The sequence below is a fragment of the Daucus carota genome, chromosome 3, assembly GCF_001625215.2.
Source record: "Daucus carota subsp. sativus chromosome 3, DH1 v3.0, whole genome shotgun sequence".
NCBI classification, from domain to species: domain Eukaryota; kingdom Viridiplantae; phylum Streptophyta; class Magnoliopsida; order Apiales; family Apiaceae; genus Daucus; species Daucus carota.
Window position 1 is genome coordinate 16,558,412 of NC_030383.2, and position 24,819 is coordinate 16,583,230.

At 34.3% G+C, this 24,819-nt stretch overlaps 2 protein-coding genes and 1 pseudogene across 2 annotated transcripts; 1 reads left to right on the top strand and 2 right to left on the bottom strand.

The window, feature by feature from the left end:
• Positions 1-7,721: 7,721 nt before the first annotated feature.
• On the bottom strand, positions 7,722-13,582 carry LOC108213747 (glutamate receptor 2.3-like; annotated as a pseudogene).
• Positions 13,583-16,319: 2,737 nt separating this feature from the next.
• Positions 16,320-21,948, top strand: LOC108212322 (uncharacterized). Its single transcript, XM_017384052.2, has 6 exons — positions 16,320-16,540; positions 17,090-17,225; positions 17,327-17,532; positions 20,826-21,020; positions 21,142-21,277; positions 21,501-21,948. Exons 1-6 carry the CDS (start codon positions 16,368-16,370, stop codon positions 21,741-21,743), a joined length of 1,089 nt encoding a protein of 362 aa, XP_017239541.2. The 5' UTR covers positions 16,320-16,367; the 3' UTR covers positions 21,744-21,948.
• A 1,962-nt stretch (positions 21,949-23,910) lies between these two features.
• On the bottom strand, positions 23,911-24,555 carry LOC108212324 (uncharacterized mitochondrial protein AtMg00810-like). Its single transcript, XM_017384055.1, has one exon. It carries the CDS (start codon positions 24,553-24,555, stop codon positions 23,911-23,913), a length of 645 nt encoding a protein of 214 aa, XP_017239544.1.
• Positions 24,556-24,819: the final 264 nt, after the last annotated feature.

A 24,819-nucleotide genomic window follows, 5' to 3' on the forward strand; every position in this document is an offset into this window, starting at 1 on the left:
TTTATACCTATAAAAATGAATTCAACCTAGAAAATAATCCTAAGTATGTTCACAAATACAGATATATCACAACTTGATTATGACAAAGTTCTCTACTAGATACAAATTGTTAAATAGGTATAGATCAAGAAAGATAACATAATTAAGTCATGCTTCATGTCATCTCTAATCATTTAAATCATGAACAAATAAGTCACTTAATTGTCATGCAACACAATTTAAATAATTTGAAATAACAAATACTCATGCTAAAACATATAATCACCATCTAAGCATGCAAATCAATAAACATGGCAATCATATATAATAGCAAAAAGCAAGAGGTACTGGATTTTAAATAAATTCACAAGTCCTATGTATAGACAATTTAATACTCATGAATTCATTCAAGAAATATGATAGACATGCTCATGAAAGAAGTAATGCCTTATAGAAAATATAGTATGTGATCTACTTGCAGTGAAGTAAAGTGATAAGTTGAATACCTCTGAGACTTGACATTTCAGTTGATGTACCTTTCTTGTACTGATCAAGTCAAGTGGTTGTTGGCATAAGTCTTGGCAAGTCTAGAATCTTCCAAAATGCGCATATTCAAAAGATCCTTGACTTCCTTTTATTGCCATCATTCTTTAGGCTAACTAGTAGACCATGAAGAATTGCAACTTTCCAACAAACTCATCATATCACTAATCTGCATTCACTTAGCAATTATCTTGCACAAGTGACGTTAGTCCACATATAATATAATCATTGTATCACAGCACAAATAGTTGTATTGTGTGTGCCTTGTATCATGAGAGGTAATAATTTGGATACCAAATATGACTCTAGCAAACAAATATTAGAATAATATGCTAGTCAGAAGTCATACCATGTCTGTGACTATCATCAGGTCTTGGATAACAACTCATAGAGAGCTGGTGAAGAAAGAGCATACAAACTCCGTTGGATCTGCAACTGCAAAGTCCTCGAAATGTTGCATGAAGTTTCATCTTCTAGCTCACTGTAATATCCTGAACCCGAGTCTCGTCAATGGTGCTTTAGTTCAATCATGAAGGTCGTTGAGTCCCCTAAGATGTAGAGTCCTGAACTTGAAGATTCTGTTTCCATCATCTTCATAACCTTCTCCTTTGTAATAACTCTAAGCAACCAAATTGGCTTGTCCCTCGTAACAGAGCCAAAAACATCCAGTTGGAATCTGAATACCCGACAAGTACTAAGTACTGAATTGTCTTTAGGTCAGGGTATCAGAATCCGCACAATCTGCTTTCAAACTGATTGAGATCATCTTGTTGTGCAATCACTCAATCTGGATCCCTTTAAGAGCTTCTGAATCTTCCTCAAGTTTCACTTCAGATTGAAACCCAAACAAATAACATCCTTTCATAGTAGCTCTCCCAGTCGTCTCTTAACCGTTAGAAACAGTTAAGAACTAGAACCCGGGAATGATATTGACTCCAAACCCTTTGTCTAAGCAGATACGTTCTTAAATTGTCATGTTCATCTTTAATGTGGTATTGAGTTTGACTAGTGGATCCACCAAATGCTCCCCCTAAGCTGTTGCTGGGATCTCCTTAATAATCCTTATCCTTGCAAAGAGATTCTGCTTGGATCTGAATCATTATTAAACCAATACAATCACCTTTAACAGCTTGGAGCAAAGTGTCGTTCAATATCCCGTCTAGACTTACAATCACCTTCTATTGATCAATCACACTCACCCGGTAGATTGTAGACTCCATAGAGTAGCCTGAGGAAAATATTCTTTGATCTTCGAATGCAGGACTTGCAAAGAGGCATTTTCCTCCAAACACATACCAAGAGTTTGTGTTTGCTTCTGATTGGCCACTGACAAGAATGGTGTCTTTCTGGAATTATCAATGATCAGGGTTCATCTTGATCAACCTTCATCTGTGACGTCTTGTCTTTTGAACACATACGAACAACACGAAAGAATCTAGAGTAGTCAATGATCATCGCAAAACGATATCTGAATTTGTTGTAGACATGACATTAACTGATCCGTAGAAATCCATATGTATCATCTGAAACGGCTCAGTAATGTTGATCATATCTTTGCTTCTGTGCGATGCTCCTTCGACTTCCCTATTGACATACCTCATAATCTTCATCCATAATGAATTCCAAATGAGGTAGTCCTCTCACCAAATCTCTTCTTACTAATAAAAAGAGCTCCTTGTTTTGACATACAAGTTTGAGAGCTTCAAGTGCCATAGCTAATACTCATCCGATGAAGCTTCACTATCAAAACAGTTCACTCCATCTTCAGTTGAAGTTACATATTAGCTACGAGCAAATTCAAATCCTTCCTGATTTGAGATAAAACACTATTCCATGAACTGACATACTGTCCTTTGTCAGAGAACAGTCTGATACTAGGAATTTGTGTGCTTTGACTCTTTCAAGAAAGATATGCTTCCATGATGACATTCCAGGAAAACAGGCATGTCCTGCAAGAGAATCTTTGTTGTCATCTTTCAAAGATTATTGACGGAACTGCTCACATGATCACATTTGCTAACAGGATACTTTTGGTGAATATATGATTTCAGCTACTCAGCAAACAGAGTGCACCAAAAATCATATGGAACATATGTAACCTGCAATCACAAATGGAAAGAGTTCTATGGTCCCCAATCATAACTGGGTCCGGATGGATTAGAGATTTTTCTTTAACAATGGTAACAACAGAAGCAACCTTAACATGCTAATTCTTATCTAGACATTGCCCTAATGTGATTCTCAAACATGCTTTTCTAAAATCAATGCAATTACAAAGACATGCATTCATGACATGAAAATAAGCAGACATATATGATGTTGAATACACATGGCAAACAATCAAAGATAAGACAAGAGCAAGACAGGCAGTTATGCAATTCAGAAGATTTAATACTCTCTACTTAAACCAATTAACACAAGTGCAACAGGTAGCAAGTAGAATTACACATATTCAATAATCTTCGAAAAGCATAAGGATCATAGACAAATTAATAATCACATTATCAATCCAAACTAATCCCACTCCGTTGTTATATGGCATTATACTATCTCTATTACCTAAGTCAGTTTTAGATCTAACATGAAGTTCTAAAAGTTCTACTGACACAAGGTAAACATTCCATCATAGAACAAATAAATTCCTTAACAAACAATTCAGATTAGATAAGCAAATCTAATTGTACTAGGGAATCTGAAAGTAAATGTTTTAACAAAGTTATACATGCTAGGATCATAACCCCTAAAACTAAGAGTTGTTTTCCAAAGGAAAGCTTCTAATCTCACCATTGCAAATAATCAAATCCTAAATATTCATACACATGCTAAGAATCTGCTAAAGACACATGCACAAGATTATCATCAATCCTAGTTACCAGAATGTGCTCTAGCATACTAGTTCAACATTATCTATTGTGATGCTATCATGCTTGTGCTTGTGTGTTAAACAATTCTACTCGAAGATTTATAACATGCTTTGAATATAAAGAAATAAGTATTGCATAGTTAGAAAGAATTCATACCTGAGAAGTGCGAGGTGAGTCATCTTCAGAGAATGCTAGGATAGCCAGATAACCATAATCATCCTTCTCATCAGCAATTGATCCATCTCACACCTTTCCTAAAATAGCATAAGAACTTGTTATGATGCTTCTTTCAAAACATCCACTTGAATTTCAGACAAGCCCTATCATCCTTGTTTGTCGAGGCTTCAATATATATAGCAACCCTTCTTTGCTAAAGATACCAAACAATATTGTGTGTACTGACCAACTCAGTTTTCAAACAACCTGTCGAACTGAACCCCGAAGAGTCTCCACTTGAAACCAATGGATTCCATCTGAATCTCACATGACTAAACCTCTCAGACAGTGTTATGCTAATCCTTGAAGTTCTGTCCTCACATTCTTCAAAAGTGTTAACTTTCGTCGACTTGAGCTTCGTCAAATTCAGCAGTTACAAACTCTTCTGTTCAATCCTAAGGTTCTGACATAAATGCACGAAACTGATTTGGTGCGGTAGTAACTCGATAATTATATCCTTAAACCTCCACAGTTCTCTGTCTTTGGTTCAGTTGATTCTGGATGGATTTAGCATTGATACAATTCATTGTGTAATTGTATTTCCCTGAATCACTGAGTTAGATTGAAATCCCTTGAAGATTCGTTCGTAAAAACTTCTCTTTTCCTACTACCAGTGGTACCATTCAAAGTTCATATTCCGAGCCCTGTGAAGATGCACTCAACACATAAAGCCAGTTCCCATCCTGATCTGGTGATCTGATAATCAAGTAGGAGTAATTACTCAGATCAAGGCCTGAAGTACCTTCTTCAAAATCCACTGTCAGTAGTACCAAATTAGTCTTCAATAGAATCTTCTTTGAATCACAATCATCTTTGTCGAACATAGAAAACTGCTTCCAATAATCCTTTGAGTAATCAATTGGATTGGGTCATCAATGTACTTCCATTACCGGTTCTGAGAATCTGGTATTTGAAAACCCGGTGTTTGTCTTGTAATCTGTCAGCCTGATCTGTCTCAACTAAATGTCAGTCTGATTTGTCTTGGAGTAGAATAATTAAAAAGGTTACGGGACACTTGATTATTTAAACTAAGTTTAAATTATAAAGAAAATAAATTCAAAAAAAAAAATTTTAAAAGATAAAAGAAAATAAAGTATAAAATAAACTTAATCAAATCTATAAAATAAATTTAATTATATTTAAAAAATAAATTCAAATAAATTCATAATAAACTGAATAAGTTTAGAATAAATTTATTTCAAATTCATTTAGTAAATATATTAAAATTTATTGTATAAATTTAATTTTTGAAAATATTCAAGTGTCTCGTCTCCAATTAAATCATAACTTTCAAAACAAAATAAATTGAACCCTTGAACTTGAACTTATATCCATAATCAGTTAAATCCTCTTAAATTTATATTCTAGATTTTAACTTAAATTTAAATCATAAACTATACAAATTTAAATAATAAATTTATAAAAATTTATGATAAACTTGATAAAGTCTAAGAGTAAACTTTACAAGTCTAAAATAAATTTAAACAAATTTTATAATTGAATTTAGTAAAGTTTATAAAGTAAATTTAATTAAGTTTATAAGATAAATTTAATTAATTCATGATAAACTCAATTAATAAGTTTAAAATAAATTAAGTCAAATTTATAAAATAAACTTATTAAAATTTAAAGTATAAATTTATAAGTCCCGGTCCAAAGTTCAGTATCCGACAGATAATCCTTGCTTAGGCCTACGGACAAATTCAGCAACACAAACCGGAAGAACCTTTCCCCTAATCAAATATCAAAAGCTAGGTTCTTGATTTTCCGTACGATAAGGATCCTGATTTGTATATCAATCAGCCAAGCTCTGATACCAATTGTTAGGTCCAAAGTATCGTAGAAGGGGGGGTTGAATACGATACTCACTACAATTTAAAATTCTTTCGAATCTTGCGGATAAATAAATTGCAGTCCTGTAATGGGTTTCGTGTTTCGGATATTTATTGGGTCGGTTTCTGAGGATATGAAAATATTAAACCAACACACAATATTTTCCAAGGTATATCTGTATATTGATAAATACCTCGAAGGGTGCTATAAATCCAAACCCGAAGGTTGGCTACAATGGCTATTACTACTTACACTCACAAACCCTAGCTTCTAAATATATATATATATATAATACAAAACTAAGCTAGAGTTTATTTGTGTGTAGTAGTGTGCAAGGCACAAAGCCATTCCACCATAAAGGTGGTGGAGAGTGTTACAAATGAGAACAAAATCCATGGGTATTTATAGGCTTTTCACTAACTAACCCTAGTTAAGGCAGGTGATCCAAGTTGCGCCAAATACAATATATATATATATATATATATATATATATATATATATATATATATATATATATATATATATATTGAACTTGCGCCAATGAAGAGTTTACTGTGTCCCGTGTTTGATCACTTAGAATTTATTCTAAGTGTTCAAACTTGCGCCACTGTTGTATATAGGAGAAGTCAAACCTTGCGCTTGTCAAATGTTGCGCTCATGTAGTTTTTCCTGTGCCACACTGTTATCACTCTAGGTTAAAACTTAACCAACTTGCGCCTGGGATGAGTTGGCGCTAGAGAAGAGCCTCCTGTACTCACTCTTCTCTCTCCTGGTTAACATGAAAGTTGCGCTACAGAGTGTGCAAGAGATACTTGGTGACTTAGAGATATTCTAAGTCATTCTTGCGCCTTGTACAGTGTAACTTCCCCTTGTTATCTCTCCTCGGACTTCTTCCAGGTCAAATGTTGCGCCTTTGATTTCACTGTGAAGACACTTAGAAAATATTCTAAGTGTAGTGAACTTGCGCTTGATACAGTAGAGAGCTCCACTGTTATCTCTCCTCCCTCACATGCAAACCCTAGGTTGCCCTAGACACCTGACATCATCACATGCATGCATAATATATATAATATAATATATTATGTTGTTATTATATTAATAAATAAAAATATATATAAATATACACACACATATATATATTTTATTTATATGAACATATAATAATATATGTACATATATTTAAATATATTCTCATATATTTAAATATATATAATATATAATTATATGTAAATACAAATGTAATATATATATAAATATATATAGAGATATATATAGTTATTTATAAATATAAATATAAACATAAATATATATAAAGAAAAGTATATATAAATATATACATATATATAATATTTATATAAACATATAGTAACATATATATACACATATATTTAAATATATTCTCATATATTTAAATATATATAATATACATATAACTATGTGTAAATATAAATATAAATATATATATAAAGATATATATAACTCTCTCTAAATATAGATATATTTATGCACGTAATATAATATATATATACACTTAATTATATAATTGCTTATGTAAAATATAAATACATATACTATATACATATATATTTATTTAAATATATATACATATAAATATACATATACATATGTTTAAAAAACATATATACATATATATTATATATATTATATTTAATTAAATATACATATATACATATATAATTATATTTGTACATATACAAATATATAAGTGCATACATATATAAAATGTCACTGATATGGCTTTCTGTGGAAGCTTTGACATATGGCATTTGAGCAGTAAGCATTGGCATAGCTGGCATTTGGCTTGGCTTGACTTGGCTTTGGAACAAATGACTTGATATGACTGAATCAATTCTTCGATCGATAAATACTTTGCAAAGCTCCGTACGTGCTGACGCTTAGTGCACTGGTCTGGTTCACAAGCGACTAACACTGAAGTTAAACATTGTACCGTCTTTGTCAGCAAACATTGATCAGTCGGTTCCGGGTTAGTTTATGCTTCAGTTTGTTGATTATAAATAACCAACCAAGATATATAGAAATATCTTGCTTCAGGGGTTGCACTGAAATCTTTCGAGTACTTGGACAACATCTTCATTGCTTCAACAATCTTGAATACTTCAATCTTTATTCTTCACTGAGGCATGAACATATTAATGAACTTCTTCCAGTGAACTTATTCCTTCAAGACTGTAGATGGCTTCTTCAACCTTTGTCTTCGTATCATCCGATTCCGGTGCAGGCGTAGTGTTATTTACTTGTCCTGTTCTACTGTTGAGTTATCATCCCTATGTAACAGATAGGGTTGTCTTTACATTTAGACTTACAATTAGTTACCTTTTCTTCAAGCTGTGTAAGAAGATCATCGTAACTCCCAGCGCTTCCTGTAGTCAGGTTCCAATAAGGGATATATTGAGGATTCTCAATTTTGAATGGCAAATTTAATAATAATTCTCGGAATACATCTGCACAAAAACCGGTGATATTATACTCCGTAGTATTTTGAAACTGCTGAAGTTTCGCAAATTCAGTAAAACCATCTTTCACTGGAACCCCCACTTTCAATCTCCTCCCTGATGTGGGTACTGCCCAATACATCGGCTTGACAGTTGAATCTCCAGGCCAAATGATGCTTCTCAAAACATTTACAGAAGTTGAATATGTCGAAGATATGTTCAATGAATCTGGATCTCTCGACAATCCTCTGTCCGAGTTCCAATAGCCTATCGATTGCTCTCCATTCCCTATTACATTTAGTATTTCAAAATCTGATATCTGCAACTGGCGATTTACCAGACTGAATTCTCCGCTTAAGCCCTTGAACTTAGTGCGCAAGAGTTCTTTCAAAAGTGTTGGGCCTAATTCAGAGATGCCTAAATTTTCTTTATGGTCTGCATTATGATCTGGTGTCACCCTCTCTACTGCCATAGCTAATGCCCAAACTGCATCATATGCCCATGATCCAAAAATATTAAGCTCAGCTTTAGGCTTCGTGCATTGCAATTCCCTTCCCCACCTCATTTTAAAAGTTGTAACCTTTGTTGACTTGGGTACATAAGGCCTTGTACCCAGAACACCTTGCATTGCATCTCTAACTGTAGCATCCATAAAAGCAAACGTATTCGACAAACCATCAGTAGTTAACCATGCATATCCTTCACTCATCATTCCTGCAGCGTCTGCCTGAAGAAAGAATCATGATCCAAGGGGGGGAGCCATATGAACCAAGAACACCCTGCTTGAAGCTGATTTCAACTTGAGAAGTTCTTCTTCTATCTGTAAATCATTAGCAGAAATAGAAATAGCACTTGACATAGAAATCTGAATACCGGCCTCCCTCATTGCATCACTTAAATATTGAATCAATCCATCTTGGTAGCCAGTGTCTTCGTAGACAAAGATAACTTCCTTCCATCCAAATCCTTTAAATATGGAAGCAATAGCTTTCAGTTGAGAAGAATCAGCCCCTGCCATCTGAATGAAGTAAGGGCTCCGCACATGTGATAGATAAGAGCTTGTTGCCGAAAAGGAGACAATAGGAACTTGAGATTTTGCTCCAAGCTCAACAACAAAATTTGTTTCAGGAGTAGTTTGGGGTCCAAGGATGACTCGAATTTCATTCTTTAGTAATTCTTGAGCTTGCACATTTCTTATAAGGCTTCCGAGAGGAAAGACCCAATTCATGCATAGCAAATCTGCAGCACAATCATAGAGATGAGGAGGTTTTTCAATTACTCTGCCAGAAATAGAAATGTGATTAATATACAAATTCTGTTTGAGAAATAAAAGGATAATTACTGCAAAATTGTTCTTCAAATGTCAGCCAATTCGAAGTTCATTTCCCCGGATATAATACCACCTTGGGAAAAAATTCGATTAACCTTCCCCGAAAAAGAACTATACAGTAATCATTAATCAATAATAGTCCAAAGATTATAATCATTGTAAACAAACATTACCCAAGAATCTGAACATTAATAATAAAAATAGCTCAATTATCAGTTTGATACTATCAATAATTAAATTAAACATACAATATACTGGAGTTAGACAAACCCCAGAAAAGCACACATTTCTAATTTGAACAATAGATAGGTAGCAGATATAACAGAGATATAGAGAGCTTGTAAGTAGAGATGGGGTGGAGGAGTTGACCTGAGGATTTGATTGGGTCTCTTTTGTGAGAAGCTAGAAAGATGCAAATCAGTATGATACCTTCTCTTGTGACGCCAAAAATTCGAATAATAGCAGCAGGATCAGAAGAATTAGGCAACAACTCTTTGTGACTCTCTCCGATCACATAATCAATTTCCAGCTACTGGAATACTTGCAACACAGTTCATAAATTAATAGCAGCTGAACAAATCATTCACTCATAGATGTTCGCAAAGTGTGAGATATATCCAATATTAATTATAAAAATATATATATGAAATGCCTTGAAAATCAAAATGATATAACACCAAAGTAGTTTGACAAATCAATCACCAGCTTATAAAAATTACAATATCCAATACAACAAAAAAATCACAAAATACCTCAAAGACGTAACAGAACACAAAATCTCTAAAACATAGCACTGTACATTAGGGGGTAACTACACCTTAGCCTCATATTACATATGCAATTTGACCCCATCGACAATTATGTTAGCTACGCCACTGCTTGAAAGGGGGGAATATATTTGAGTAACCCACAACACTGGCATAGATTATTATTATGGTTCAGTTTCAGCCTAATATGCATTGCAAAATGTATAATATAAAATTTTACAAGAATTATAAAATTCAAAGGATAAGTAGCTTCAGTGAATGAAAGTGATTCATATCAGCAATATAGGGTCTACATTCCTTACATATAACCATGTAGGAAAAAAATTCATAATCTGTGCCTGCAATGAATATTCAGGTAAACAGAGAACATAAAAACGTACCATTTGATGACCTGAGCGAGGACTAGGACATCCCTTATAATTTAGTTGTTCCCATTGATTGGTTTTCAAGTCCAACATCCAGAAGTCCTGGAAGAAACTAAGTCCAAAAGCAAAATTCCAAACACAAAAACAATGTATAAGTGCAGATCTGCAGAAAGAAAGCAATTTATGTAATAGGTAATACAGTTTCTACCTTGTAGTGGTGAAAACGCTCTTGATTAGGAGAGGTAAATTCACCACCTATGAACCAACAAACCAGAATCCCATATCAATCCACAGGAAAGTGCGAGAACGTTTATTTATAGACTTGTGCATGCCCATTAGCCAAAGAGAGATAAATACATTATTGTATGCATGCATGCATTGTACATATGACTGTAAATAGCTATTTTACCATATATATAAAGATAGTTCTTCCAAGCAACAGCCTGATGAGCACTACGAGGAGGTGGGCTGTTAGGGCTAGATATTAATTTCCACTCATTCTTGTCTACATCGTAGCGATAAAGATCACCATATACATATGTCTGCAGTAACCCAATATCATGTATTCAGTTCCAAACAAGACAAATTCATCAACACTCCAACTAACCTGTATATTGGCATATCACACTCGAAACATTTTTTATTTATGCTTACCTTGTTGCCGTTGTAAAATTCGCCACCGTATAATATCAATTCCGTCTCTTTTAAAGGATTAATACATAACTACACGAAAACACCAAAATTAGTACTGAAGCCGCAAACAAAAGACGTTATCAAACACATCAAATCAATGAAAAACAGACTCCATTTCATGCTTAAAACTACTAATTACCGAGCAGTTGAATCGAGGAGACTGCGCCGGCACACATTATCTTCAACATGAACTTCTTTCTTCTTCGATTCCTCTTTTTGTATATTCAACTGCTCAGGCATAACCAAAGACACACATAAACACAACAAATTCAAGCAAAAACATAACGCACACATAATTGTATATTGAAAGAGTAACAAGATGCTAGAAACTTGATACTTCATAACTGACTAAACACATTTGACTACGAACTGAAATGTAATCTCCCTCTCCCTCTCTCAACTGAACCTTACTCATAAAAACACAATTTCAGCAAATAAGGAAAGCTCAGAAACATAGCAAACACTTACAATACGAAAGGATGAAGCTCGTGTAAAGCAAAACCAGCTAGAACTCCATGATCGGCAGAATTGTTCCTGGTTCCTATTTATCAATTAGCAATTACTCTTATAGGCAGAAGGTGGAGCATTATTTTTTTGCTAATATACTATATCTTCTTATTTGCTGGTATATATAGACATTGAAGGATCTAAGTGATCTGAAGGCTAAGGTTTCTAGTGCTTAAGCTGCTGTCATACTGTTAGGAAGGAGTATAATGGTGAAAGTAAAAAGCTAAAAGAATTGCAGGCTCAGTTCATGTTTCCGAAGATGGAATCCTATATTATACTACTAAATACTAATATGTAGTTTGACAAATCAATCACCAGCTTATAAAAATTACAATATCCAATACAACAAAAAAATCACAAAATACCTCAAAGACGTAACAGAACACAAAATCTCTAAAACATCAAAACTCTGGAATTGATAGTAACAAATGTTACAAAACAAATACAGCTATGAACCACAAAAAGTCTCAAATGTGACAATACTTCACGAAAAATCTAAGAATTTAAACACGTACCCTGAACTACATCCCAAATCATGACAATACATCACGAAAAATGTAAAATTCACTTAACACATACACTTACTATAAAACTACAAAATGCCTCTAATCTAAATTCCCATAAAACAGTGACATTAACCAAATGCCTCGAAAATCGTGCATCAAGCAAAGTAAACACTCACATAAATTAAGAGTCTTACCAATATAATAAGTGAATTACTTGAACATCAGCACAACAAAGATGAAATTATCAATCCTTATAAGCAACTAAATTACTGAACTTAAGATAAATAAACAATGAATAACAAAGAAAGCTACTTACCCACTTGATATATTCTAACGACGCAAGCGACCTAATTCATAATTAACCCATAAATAAATTTAGATATTGTATACCAAGAGATACGACATATATTTTTTGTAGTGTCCTAGCAATGACAGTTTCGATAAATCTTCATGTATATCATTCAAGTGTCATTGATACATTATCAAAATTAAGACTTTCAGCATTCAAGCAGTTGACTTCCCTAGAAGAGCTAGAATGACATTCTAGAGCAAATAAACAGGCCCCATTCCATATTTCAGATTTTACCAATCAAACATTAACACAATTGTATGGGTCATCTTATCTTTAAGTGTATCCATAAGGTACTTCTGTTACCGGTTTAGCATATAAAACTATCAACAAATTTTTAATTGCATTAAAGATTAAAATTCAACAATTAGCTGTTATTATAACAAACCTGACAAGATGAACATGTTTCTTTATTGTAGCAAGAAAATCTTGAACTCCTCCATTATAACAATAAAGAGGAGGAAAAGCTAAATCTGCCAAAGGAAAATAACAAACAAGAAAATGAAGCAAACAGAGAGTATTTGCATAAAAAATATTAATATCCTAATATGATTGCACGTACAGAATCAATGTAAAAACAACACCCGATGACTAAACAACAATTACGTATTGCCACCCAAGGGTAGGAGTGTGCCTGTAAATCGACCTAATCTCTGTAAAAGGCACTGCCCATATAGTATAAAGATTCCTGTCAATAAACAAAGCTAACTATCAATACAAAATTCACAGATTATCCAGCAAATACCTCAATTGAAATCTTACCATTTTCAGGAAACCCTCGCATTTGAGCTCTGTCCTTTGTACGGAATCCATGTCTACAAAAAAATACACAACGTCCAACTCAAAATACAAGAAGATTAATTAGCTAACCACTTACACATACACACAAAATAACAGATATATACCATGAACAACGAAGTTCCTTGTTTAATCAGCTTTAATCGACCAGTAATCCTTTCAGACGCATGAATTAAGTAGTGTTCCTGAGAGATGGAATGAAAAGTAGCACAGGAGCTCGGCCAGATGAAGAGAGAGACATCGGGCTAATTAGCGGACTGCTATGTGTAGTATTTGGTTTGTTAGCAAAGTCGATCTTTGTTGAGAGAGAGTGTCCTAATAGGAGAGGTTTTTAAACAGTAGTACAACGCTGAGACGAAACCAAAAAAGTGAGACGAAACCAAAAAACGTGAATAAAAAGTAGGACTACAAATTATCCCTATGTTGGCTTATTATAGTATAGTATAGATTATAAAAAGTTGCTATTTTGGGAATGTATAGAAATGATGGGACATCCCAAAAAGGAAACTGTATATAATTGATTGGGACGGAGGGAGTATGGTTAGAGCATCTCTAAAAGACTTTTTATTGAGACTCTTAACTTGAAATTTGAGAAGGGAGATAATAAAAGTTGCTCCAGAAGACTCTTAGTGGCTCTTTAAATCACTAAGAGACTCTTGTTTCTCTCTCCTCTCTCCTCAAAATTAAGAGCCACTACATAACTTTTAACTTATTTTTTTTACAATAAAATATCCATTCCCCCAACTGCATTTGAATTTGTGTCATATATAAGTCCAAACAAGAATAAAATATAAATTTAAGAGCATGTATGAAGAACATTGTTGGAGTTGATGCTCTTAAATTTGTACTAACTTACTAGGAGTCTAATATTTTATATTATAGTTAAGAGTTAACTAAGAGTTTGTTGGAGATGCTCTTAGGTATATTCAACGCCAAATTTTAAGATCGAAATTAGGGCCGTAAAAAAAATCCGAAATTTATGTGATACTACTACAAAAACTTATACTTATACAGAAGAAGAGGATTTTATGAAAAAAGAGAATATATTATATATACTGTGCCAAATATTATACTTAATATCATTTACTAGTTGAATATTATACTTAATATCATTTACTAGTTGTGCCGATACTATTACAACACATTGAAAGTATAATATTAATTCATATAAACAATCATTTAATTTTAGAAGGTAACACTATTAAATTAAATTAAATATAACTATTGAAATTAATGCATGGAATCAAGTATGAAAAGATAGTATATGGCCAAATTTAAAGGCAGTATTTCTTTTGATATTGATCATGTGTTTGATTATAATCTAACAAGTTTATATGAGCTCTAGATCTTAGTGTTTAGCATGTGTTATGAGTGCAACATTGAAAATATATATAGAATGCTACTCTAATACAAACCTCTTTATTCTATAAACTGAAACTCACCTCAAATACCACTAAATTCTAAATCACATATCACTAATATCAACACCTCCTTCTCTATCTTCTCCACCATCTCCATCTCCATCTTCACCCCTACCTCCACCTCCGCTGTTGCCTCCTCCTCCACCGTTGCCGCCTCCTCTCTTTCGCCCTTTTCACCTCCACCGCCGTTTTTTAATTGCAAACCCAGTTGTTTTCCACAGCTTCGGCGAAACTACGTCGCCTAAAATCACAGCTTCATCCCTTTGTCTCCCTCCTCCGCCATCTCAGCCGTCCCCTCTACCCCCTGCCTCTTCGGCCGCCCAGCTTTTGTCTCGCCACATTCCCTCCGTGCTCCCGTGCGCCTTCCATATCCACCTCCTCTGCTATCTCCACCTTCATTATTACTCCCAGAATCGATAACAAGCACAGATCCAGAGATTTCACCGACTCCCGGAGATTTTCACCAATTTTTGCAACACAAATCACTAAATTTTTAAAAAATATCACTAAATTGTATTGCGAATATGACTAACTTGTATTGATTTTTAGTTTTTATTTTAAGTGTGGTTTATATTTGATCATTGGCCTATATAGATATAATTTTAAACGAGGCTTAATGATCTTTTAGCCCTCGAAGTATGGGTGGAACATCCGATGCGCCTCGAAATTTAAAAACGTACCTTTCGACCCTCAAGTATCTTTGTCGTACCTTTTAACCCTTTTTAAAAATACCGGTATAAATCGGGGGATAAACTTGACAATTCATATTCAGGGTAAAGTTTGGGCGTACCTTTTAACCCTTAAAGTATACATCTCGTTCCTTTTAACTCCTAAAGAATACATTAAAATACATTAGATTTCCTTTTAGCCGTTAATGTTTAATGCCCCTTTTAACCCTCATGTGTGAAATGTCAGCTTTATCCGCCCCGTTATATACCGGTATACGCCATAAGGGCTAAAAAGTATGACAAAGATACTTTGAGGGTCGAAAGATACTTTTTTAAAATTCGAGACCACATCGGAACTTCCGCCCAAACTTTAAAGGCTAAAAGATCATTAAGTCTTCAAACAAATATGAGGAAATAACCGCCATTGTCTTTCTTTATATCCGAGAGTTCATATAAATCCTTTTAAAGTTTTGCAAGTCTCTATTACGATATTGACGAACGTTCATCACTTTTTAGAATCAAAAATTTTGCAAGGAAACATATATTCTACAGTACAAGCATTCCTATCCGGTTTCATTGTTTCAAACAAGGGAGCAGCAGTGTCGTATCCATAGCATAGTATATACATCCCTGGCCAATGAAGTTTTCGATTTGTTCGTTTGTTGTTTCACCTTACTATATCTTAGTTTCAATGATATAAAGCCAGGTGTGCGTACTAAACTAAAAATTCTCAACATATGATTAGTTGTTTTTTGTACTTCATTCGTACCGATGTGCATCCTCTCATGTACGACATATTTGCACACAAGCTCGATGTCGAAAAATGTTTCAACAGAACGGAGATATCGAGTACGTGTTAATAGACCAGCTAGGTAGAAGCTGATATAAACAAAGCAATCGCCGCATCCAAGAAGAAAGGGACGAGTAGGATTTGAATAGTATCGTTTGTTTTACACAGACCAGATGTTTATAAATAGACGTCACATATTTAGTTCAAGAAGTAAATCAAGGAATATAATCAAGAAAGTTATTGTGTTTAATTAATTCTGCAGAGATGGCAATATCATCAATGGCATTGGCAACCACAAGCTTCTTGTTGCGGATCTTCAGCTTGTTATTCTTGGCTGCATCTGTTGCTGTTATGGCCGCCAATAATGTGACGGATTTTGGATTTTTTTATGACTTTGATGGAACTAGAGATCAGTTTACCGATCACATTACTTACAGGTAATGATTTTGATGGTATTAAAGATCAGTTTACCTTATTGCTGCAAAGGTTGCAAGCTGTTGTATTCTTTGCCGTACAAATTCAAAAATATGATGATGTGCTGAAAATCGTAATTTTTGAAAAATAAAAGCTTAAAAGCTAAGATAGCATTCTTCATTTTTTTTTTTCATGTTTTCTGAGAAAAAATAAATAAAGAGTAAGTATGGAGTTCAAAAACGATTTATTTCTCTATATATACTTTATCTACAAGTTGAAGTGCTAATTCAGCAGCTCGATGGGCAGAAAGATTCTAAATATGGAGATGGTCGTAACATGTGTTTGTTAGCAAAATATTTTCATATCATTTCAGAGTGGAAAGAGATAAAAATTTAGAGCAAGTGTCGAAATAGGAAGTAGGGTGATATGAACCCTATATTATACTATCTTATATCCAAGAGTTAATATAAATCACTTTACAGGTTCGTAAGTCCATATTACAATATTGGCGAACGTTCGTCACTTCTTAGAATTTAAAATTTGGTAAGGAAACATGTATTCTTTCACTGCAGGTATGTGGTTGCAATTGCGAGTATCGCGTCCTTGTACACACTGATTCAGATACCCTTTGGTGTGTACCATCTCTGCAATGGGAAGAGGTGGATTCGAAATGGCTGTCTTCCCATTTTCGACTATTACTGCGACATGGTATGTCACTCATTTTGCATGACTGCAAGGGTTCATTACAAATCTGAATAAGTCATCACTCAAATAATTGAAATTTAATGAAATTTGAAGTTTATTTGTAGCTGATGAGCTTCCTCTTGGCAACTGCAACTGGTGCTGGATTTGCAATGACTTACGAGCTAAGGACATACGCTGGTTACCCGCCTGAAGGATTTGGTCGAACAAAGAAGTATCTCGATATAGTCTATGTTTCAGTTTCTCTTCTCTTTCTGGGATCCATTTGCACTGCGGTTCTCTCAGTAATCTCGTCTTACTTCAGAAAATTCAAGTGAAGGAGGCCAAGTAGAGCGTCCATTTCATGTTCAACAACAGGTTGGATAAGTTCCTTGATCTAATAAAATATAAAATCTCAGGCCCGAGTAATAAAATTGTACTCAGTTTTTTAGACTGTATTACAAGGAACCTTCGTAAATTTCGTCTTTCAATTTAATGTAATGTACTTTCCTTGCCACTTATCCAAGAGAAATGTAGTACTTACTTAAATGTTCTGTCACAGGCCAAGTTTCGGTTCTGGTTTTCTTTTAATGTGATCGCTGACTCTGCAATTTTACAGCTACTGTAAACAATGATCCGAAAGTATTAGAAATTATTAAATATACTCTAAAACATATAATTGATCAATTTATAATTAGTACAATCTTTAGGCTGTGTTTACTCGATGAGCGTGAAAAATTTACGAGTTATAAATCAAAACATGAACGAGTCTAATTCTTTTATAATAATTAAAGGGAAAATGATGAGTAAACTGAATATAAAATTTGAGTTATTAGGCCCAGCCATACTAGGAACAAGCTATTTAGTCGTTACATTACATTGGCTCGACTAAAGATTTGAGTTTTATTGGATTATATACATTCAAATCATTTCATTTTCACAGACTTGAGTGTGTAAGATTCTGCAAGAACACGAACACTCTAAATCGAGAAATTATGTACTAAAAGAACAAATAACGCAGATCTAAAATGAACAGAAGAAGATCAGAAAGATAGCACCTTTGATATGATCAGTAAATCGCAAGTACTTAACACTCTTAAACTCGAATCACAAATATGTAAAACAGCTTCTTTGAGTTGATGTTCATACTGTATTTACATCTTGTTATACAGCGAACCTACACAAATAGAAAGAAAAACTAATTCTGTATAAGCACAGCCTATGTTTATATACGAGCTAGTAAAGTATACGTAGCGTCGAATATTATCTATTTTTTTATTTTGGTGACACGAAATTCAAATTTACAAACACAGTGGCCATATATTGTGCATGTTTGGTAACAACAAAGAAGTACTTCTTTCTCCAAAAAGTTGGCTTTTACTTTTCTTGACCCGTTTGGAAAAGAAGTAGAATTTGTGAGAGAAAAACTAGCATTCTCAGCTTTTTAAAAGTGATTCTACTTATTTACACAAACGAGTCGAGAAAAGTAGAAGGCGCAACAGAAGCCAGAAGCTGGCAGCTTCTGCTTCTACTAAAAGAACAGGCTCTTTGTTTCACGTCTTCCACTTATTTTCCAAAAACTTTAATAGCTTATAAGTCTTAACTTCTCAATTCTACTCCACTTCTTTATTTTAAACAAGAAGTCACTTTTTTTAAGGTCGCCCAAATGGCCCCATGGTCTAAATTCATCAAACTACCTTTTTGAAACATAAAATAAACTCTGACCATCTATTTGTAAATTTGAAATTCTGGCCACTAAAATGCAAAAATGATAAAGTTCGGCCACTCCTTTGTAGGGTTAAATGGCGTTTTGGTCACTCAACTGACCGAAAACTTGCAATTGGGTCATCCAACTCAAAAAGCTGTCAGTCACATCATTACACTCTTAAAAATTTTCATTCAGGTCACTAGCCGTTACACTCTGTTAAAAATTTGACGGAAAGCTGACTAAGCGTCGACACTTGGCTTAAATAAATCCATCGTGGCATGTACAGTCAGCTGAAGTGGTATTTTGGTCACTCAACTGACTACAAACTCGCAATCGGGTCATCAAATGCATAAAACTTTCATTTAGGTCACTTTATCATAATATCCGTTAAAAATTGAAAAAGGAAAGAATTAAAAGCTATCATGCAGCACCCTTTTTTCTCTCTTAAAAATTTCAAAATTTATTAACAAATGAAACACATACACACACATAAAATTGTTATTTTACACTAACTATAAGAAAGACAATCTTTCTTATAGTTAGTGTAAAATAACAATTTTATGTGTGTGTATTTGTTTCAATTGTCAATAAGTTTCGAAAATTTCAAGAGAGAAAAAAAGATGCTCCATGTTAATTTTTAATTCTTTCTTTTTTCAATTTTTAACGGATATTATGATAAGTGACCTAAATGAAAGTTTTTTGAGTTTGATGACTCGATTGCAAGTTTGTAGTCAGTTGAGTGACCAAAATGTCACTTCAGCTGATTGTACATGCCACGGTGGATTTGTTTAAGCCAAGTAACGACGCTTAGTCAGTTTTCCGTCAAATTTTAACGGAGTGTAACGGCCAGTGACCTGAATGAAAATTTTTAAGAGTATAATGATGCGACTGACAGCTTTTTGAGTTGGATGACCCAATTGCAAGTTTCCGGTCGGTTAAGTGACCAAAACGCCATTTAACCCCTCCTTTGTATTTTACTCGTTTATACATAGATAGAAAGAAGTCGTCGAGTTTATTGTGTGGGGAACATTCTTTTGTACTAACTCCCTGAGCTGGAACTACTTGACTAGTGCCAACCGGAAGTTTCTGGAACTCTAGTTCCTCCTCAATTGTGCACAAGTTGCAGCAGCCATGACCCTTACAAGCAATGCAGATATTAGAAGCATTTGTGGTATTAGATATCGCAACGCACCTCTTCCATATTCACTTAATTCAAAATTACTGATCTGATAGCTCTTATACCTCATCTATTCGTTAGCTGAACACACAGTCAAATAATCACAATCTTTAGAAAATATTGGTCACAGATGCCACACAAATTATCTAGTTGTACACAGAACACAACAAATTGCAGCCCGTAATTGCAATATCTAATTTCCAAACTTTCTGACTCTCAAAATATTTGTTGTAGTACTATACATATATAATTTAACTTCATATTTCTCCTTTCTGGTTCTGGACAGAGTTGAAACTACACAATGCTCAATAGAGACGATACTAATGAAATTATTTGAGTCGCTATACTTAAAAAAAGAATATATATTTTTGTTATGCGATACGGCACTTGTTTAAAGCTTTTGCTACTTGATTACTCTCTATGCCATCCACTTAATAGTAGAATTATAATTTGTGTTTCGGCACCAGTCAAAAGCATTGCATTTTACACATAAGCCAGTTGTGTTCTTGTATGACCTGAGCTTTAAGATTAGATTAGTTAATTGTGTGCCGTTACTTATTCGTAGAGAACGGAGAGATCGACTCTGATTCGGCCGGCTTGCTAAAAAAAGCTGATAAAAACAAAGCATTGTCACTGCCAAGAAGAGACAGACAATTAAGAGTACAGAAATGGATATGCTTCTTGGCCTATAAAAGAGAAGTGTTCTGTGTGGTCATATAGACAAAATAGAAGTATATTAGAGGAAAAACATCCGAGGCCGTTATTCTAACACCAGTTTGCTTAAAATGGCATCATTATCAAACGCGAAAACAAGCTTGGTGTTGAGAATACTCACTTTGTTACTCTTACTTGCTTCTGTTATACTTCTAGCCACCTGCACTATTCCGGATTTTAATCATGATTTTAATGATCGTTTTAATGTTCTCTTGACTTACAGGTAACTATTTATCATACCGTTTTCTGCTGATTAAGCCTACCTTACATATATAAAATATTAGCTTTCATTTTTAAAAATTAGGCACAATGTATATATAACGTTTCGTACCATGTAACTGCAGGTATGTGTTTTCTATCGATATTCTTGGGGGCTTGTATTCATTGATTCAGATTATTTTTGGAATGTACTATTTCTACACTGGGAGCAGGTGGATTCAAAACGGCTGTCTTCCCAATTTTGATCTTTATGGTGACATGGTGAGTAACTCGGGACTTAATTTTTAAGTAAAAAAGTTATTTTTCATCCAAGACATTACATAAAAAACAATTTATTTAAGAAAAAAAATTAAATAATCATATGAACACAGATCTGGTTAACCTTCAATATCTTATGTCCAAGAAAGAAGGGCGTACGTACTGTAACGCCAAGTCAAAAAGCAAGTGCTAAGCATATTTATGGTGGTCTGAACTAAATTTGCAGGTGATTAACTTCCTGTTGGCAACTGCAAGCGGTGCTGGATTTGCGGTGACTTATGAGATAAACAAAAATGTTGTTATAGACGTGGGATTTGGTGGAAGAACGAAGTATCCTAATCAACTTTACGTTTCTATTGGTCTTTTATTCTTGGGGTCTATTTGCATGGCTATTCTCTCTGTACTTTCTTCTATCTCCAGAGAATCTAACAGTTCTTCAGGTAAACGTAGCAGCTTCATGACAGGTTGAGTATGAAGTTCACATGCCTAGCTAGCTGCTGGTTTATCATGTTAATTCAAAATAGGAGGTTTAAGAAGTTCTTTTTTTATAAAGGATCGAGGTTCCTTATTGTAATAATTCAATTTAATATTTGTATCAGAATTTCACTCTGAACTTTGTTTTTGCACAAGCATCTGGGAAATAAATACAACCACAATAATGGTGTGTTTCTGCTGCTTCTCCTACATTTTTTTGACGCAAGGCATTGGTCGGATTAATGTATATCAGGGAGGGTTAGTCTAGCTAATCTCTGCTCTGATTTTCACACTGTCTAAAAGCTTATTATAAGAAACATTATGCTTAAAAAAATCTTAAAACTAAGGACAAACAAACTAAAAATTTCAAATTTTCACATTCATAAAGAATATCAAAATGGTAATAAGTAGGGGTTGAGGAAGAATTAACAGGAATTTACCTTCTTTCTTCTCTCGCATTTCTCTCCTCTGCCCCCTCATTTAAATTCCAGATATGCTGGTTGTAATTAGAATTTTATTCTTGTTTCTGGAAACTCCAGTTCTCCCTTTGTTAAATCCCTCCAGGAAGAACAGCACCTTAATTATATAGCTGTTCTCACCAAGAAAACCAAGATCCGTTGTTTTTTAGTTTGCAATATTTGCAGCCAGCAATTTTCCAGTTCTCGATCAAAATGTCAGAAACTATATCACTCCATTTCCATTCCGCAAAATGGCTCTCCGTTTGCTAGTGCCTCATGCACTCATAAGGTTGTCAGTGTAATTCTCTGCTATTTTCTCATCAGCAGGATGACCTGTTACATTATTTTTGAGTTTGAAATTCATCGTAAAATTGTTCCTCCTCTCATAACAAATCCTGATTTGTATTGTACATTTGTCAACAATTTTTTATTTATTCTTTTTGTTAAATCAAACCCACACGGATTTGTTTTTAGATTCTTCCCAAAAGACCTCATTACTTCTTTCGCTGTTTATATTCAAGACAAATCTTATTTATTTTTACGATATGGGTCTCGACACCAACTCAGACAATATTTTCTAATTTATGCTATATTAATCTCCCTGAAACAAGGAATTGTACATATAGAAGTGTATTAAGCTTGTCGCTTTTCTGCTGATGTACATTGGGTTTATGTACTTATTTAAGTATTGTCGAGGCACTCAGTTTTATGGACTTTTGTTCTTTTACTTCATCTTTAAATTGACATGCATGCATGTAGTGATACCAATTGTGCCGTTGGTACAGAGGATCGGAGTCATTGGACGCACACTAGTGGATTTAGTAATTTCTGTATGATTATTAATTTATTTTCTTTTTATAAGTGTACGTACTTATAAAAACACTGTTCAATTTTCCCTACAGTACACTTATATTCTATGAACAAGACCTTGTTTATGTCACCATTAGAGCTTGAGCAACAAGAAAATAAACTGTGTATATTGACTAATAGAAAAAGTAGTTACAATACTGTTCTGCTATCTATATTTATTGGACAAAGCTACACCACTACTACAGATTGCAACTCATGCTTAGCTGTCACTATTCTGTTATTTCATAAGGCTTTGTTTGGCTGAAAGCTATTGTCAACTTATGCTGCATGTTTTGTGCACCTACAGCTGAGGCTTCGTGTTAGTTAAAAAGAGTTATATGAATGTTATTGTTAAATATCTTGTATATTTATAATTTTATTTATAAGATTATTATAATTTTTTAATGAAATATTATATGATAATGGATTGTTATGAGTGTTTTTAGTATTTGAAACTGTTTAACAATATAATACTAATAGACTCCACATTTGTAGACTTGTAGTACCAAAAGGAGAGTACCAAACCAAAAAATATAACTAAAAACTTGGACTACAAATTATACCCATGTTGGCTTATTATAGTATAGTAAAAGTGAGTCCCAATTTGGAACAACAGGTCCAATGTGGCACTTTCCCAAGACCCTTAGTGAGGATGTCAGCAGGGTTCAGTTTTGAAGAAACCGGAAGAACACACACGAGGCCAAGAGCAATTTTTTCTCTGATAAAATGGCAGTCTATCTCGATGTGTTTTGTACGGGCATGATAAACTGGATTTGCTGCCAAATCAAGGGCTGACTTGCTATCACAGAACAAGTTAACGGAACCAGTCATAGGAAGAGTTAACTCGGTTAACAACTACTTGAGCCATAAAACCTCACAAGAAGCATCTGCAAGCGCACGATATTCTGCTTCTGCAGAACTCCGTGATGTTAATGCCTGCTTTTTGGAACGCCATGAAATTACAGCTGGTCCCAATGTGAAAGCATAACCTCCCACAGAACGACGATCAAGAGGACAAGCTCCCCAATCATTGTCTGAAAAACCTTGGAAATTAAGAGGATTGTCCGAAGGGAAAAACAGACCATGTGACATTGTGAGTTTCAGATAACGGAGCACACGATGAACAACTTCCATGTGCTTGAGTCGAGGTGCATGCAAGAACTGACTCAGAAGTTGAACCGAAAAAGCCACATCTGGCCGAGTAGTAGTGAGGTATAACAGCTTTCCTATTAATGCTCGATATACTGTAGCATTAGAGAGGAGTGGTCCAGACTCATCAGAGTCATACAACTTAATATGAGGATCGAAAGGAACAGAGAGAGGATTGGCCTGTGACAAATTGGCCACCTCAAGTAAGTCATTAATAAACTTTTGTTGACTGAGAAAGATACCCTTTTGAGTCCTCTTCACCTCTAATCCAAGGTAATATTTTACAGGGCCAAGATCCTTAATGGTGAACTGTTCATGTAACAGATCCTTGAGGCGTTGTATGGACGGCATATCATTACCAGCAATCAGAATATCATCCACATACACAACAACAGCCAAAAATACAGGACCCTATCGAAACGTGAATAAAGAAGGATCAAGGAGAGACTGTTTATAACCAGCTGCAAGCAATGAGGCTGCCAATTTGGTGATCCATTCATGTGAAGCCTGCTTAAGACCATAAATGGGTTTTCCAGGTACAGTTTTATACCCTAACGGTAGCTGCATGTACACGTCCTCAGATAGATCCCCATGTAAAAAGGCGTTGTTAACGTC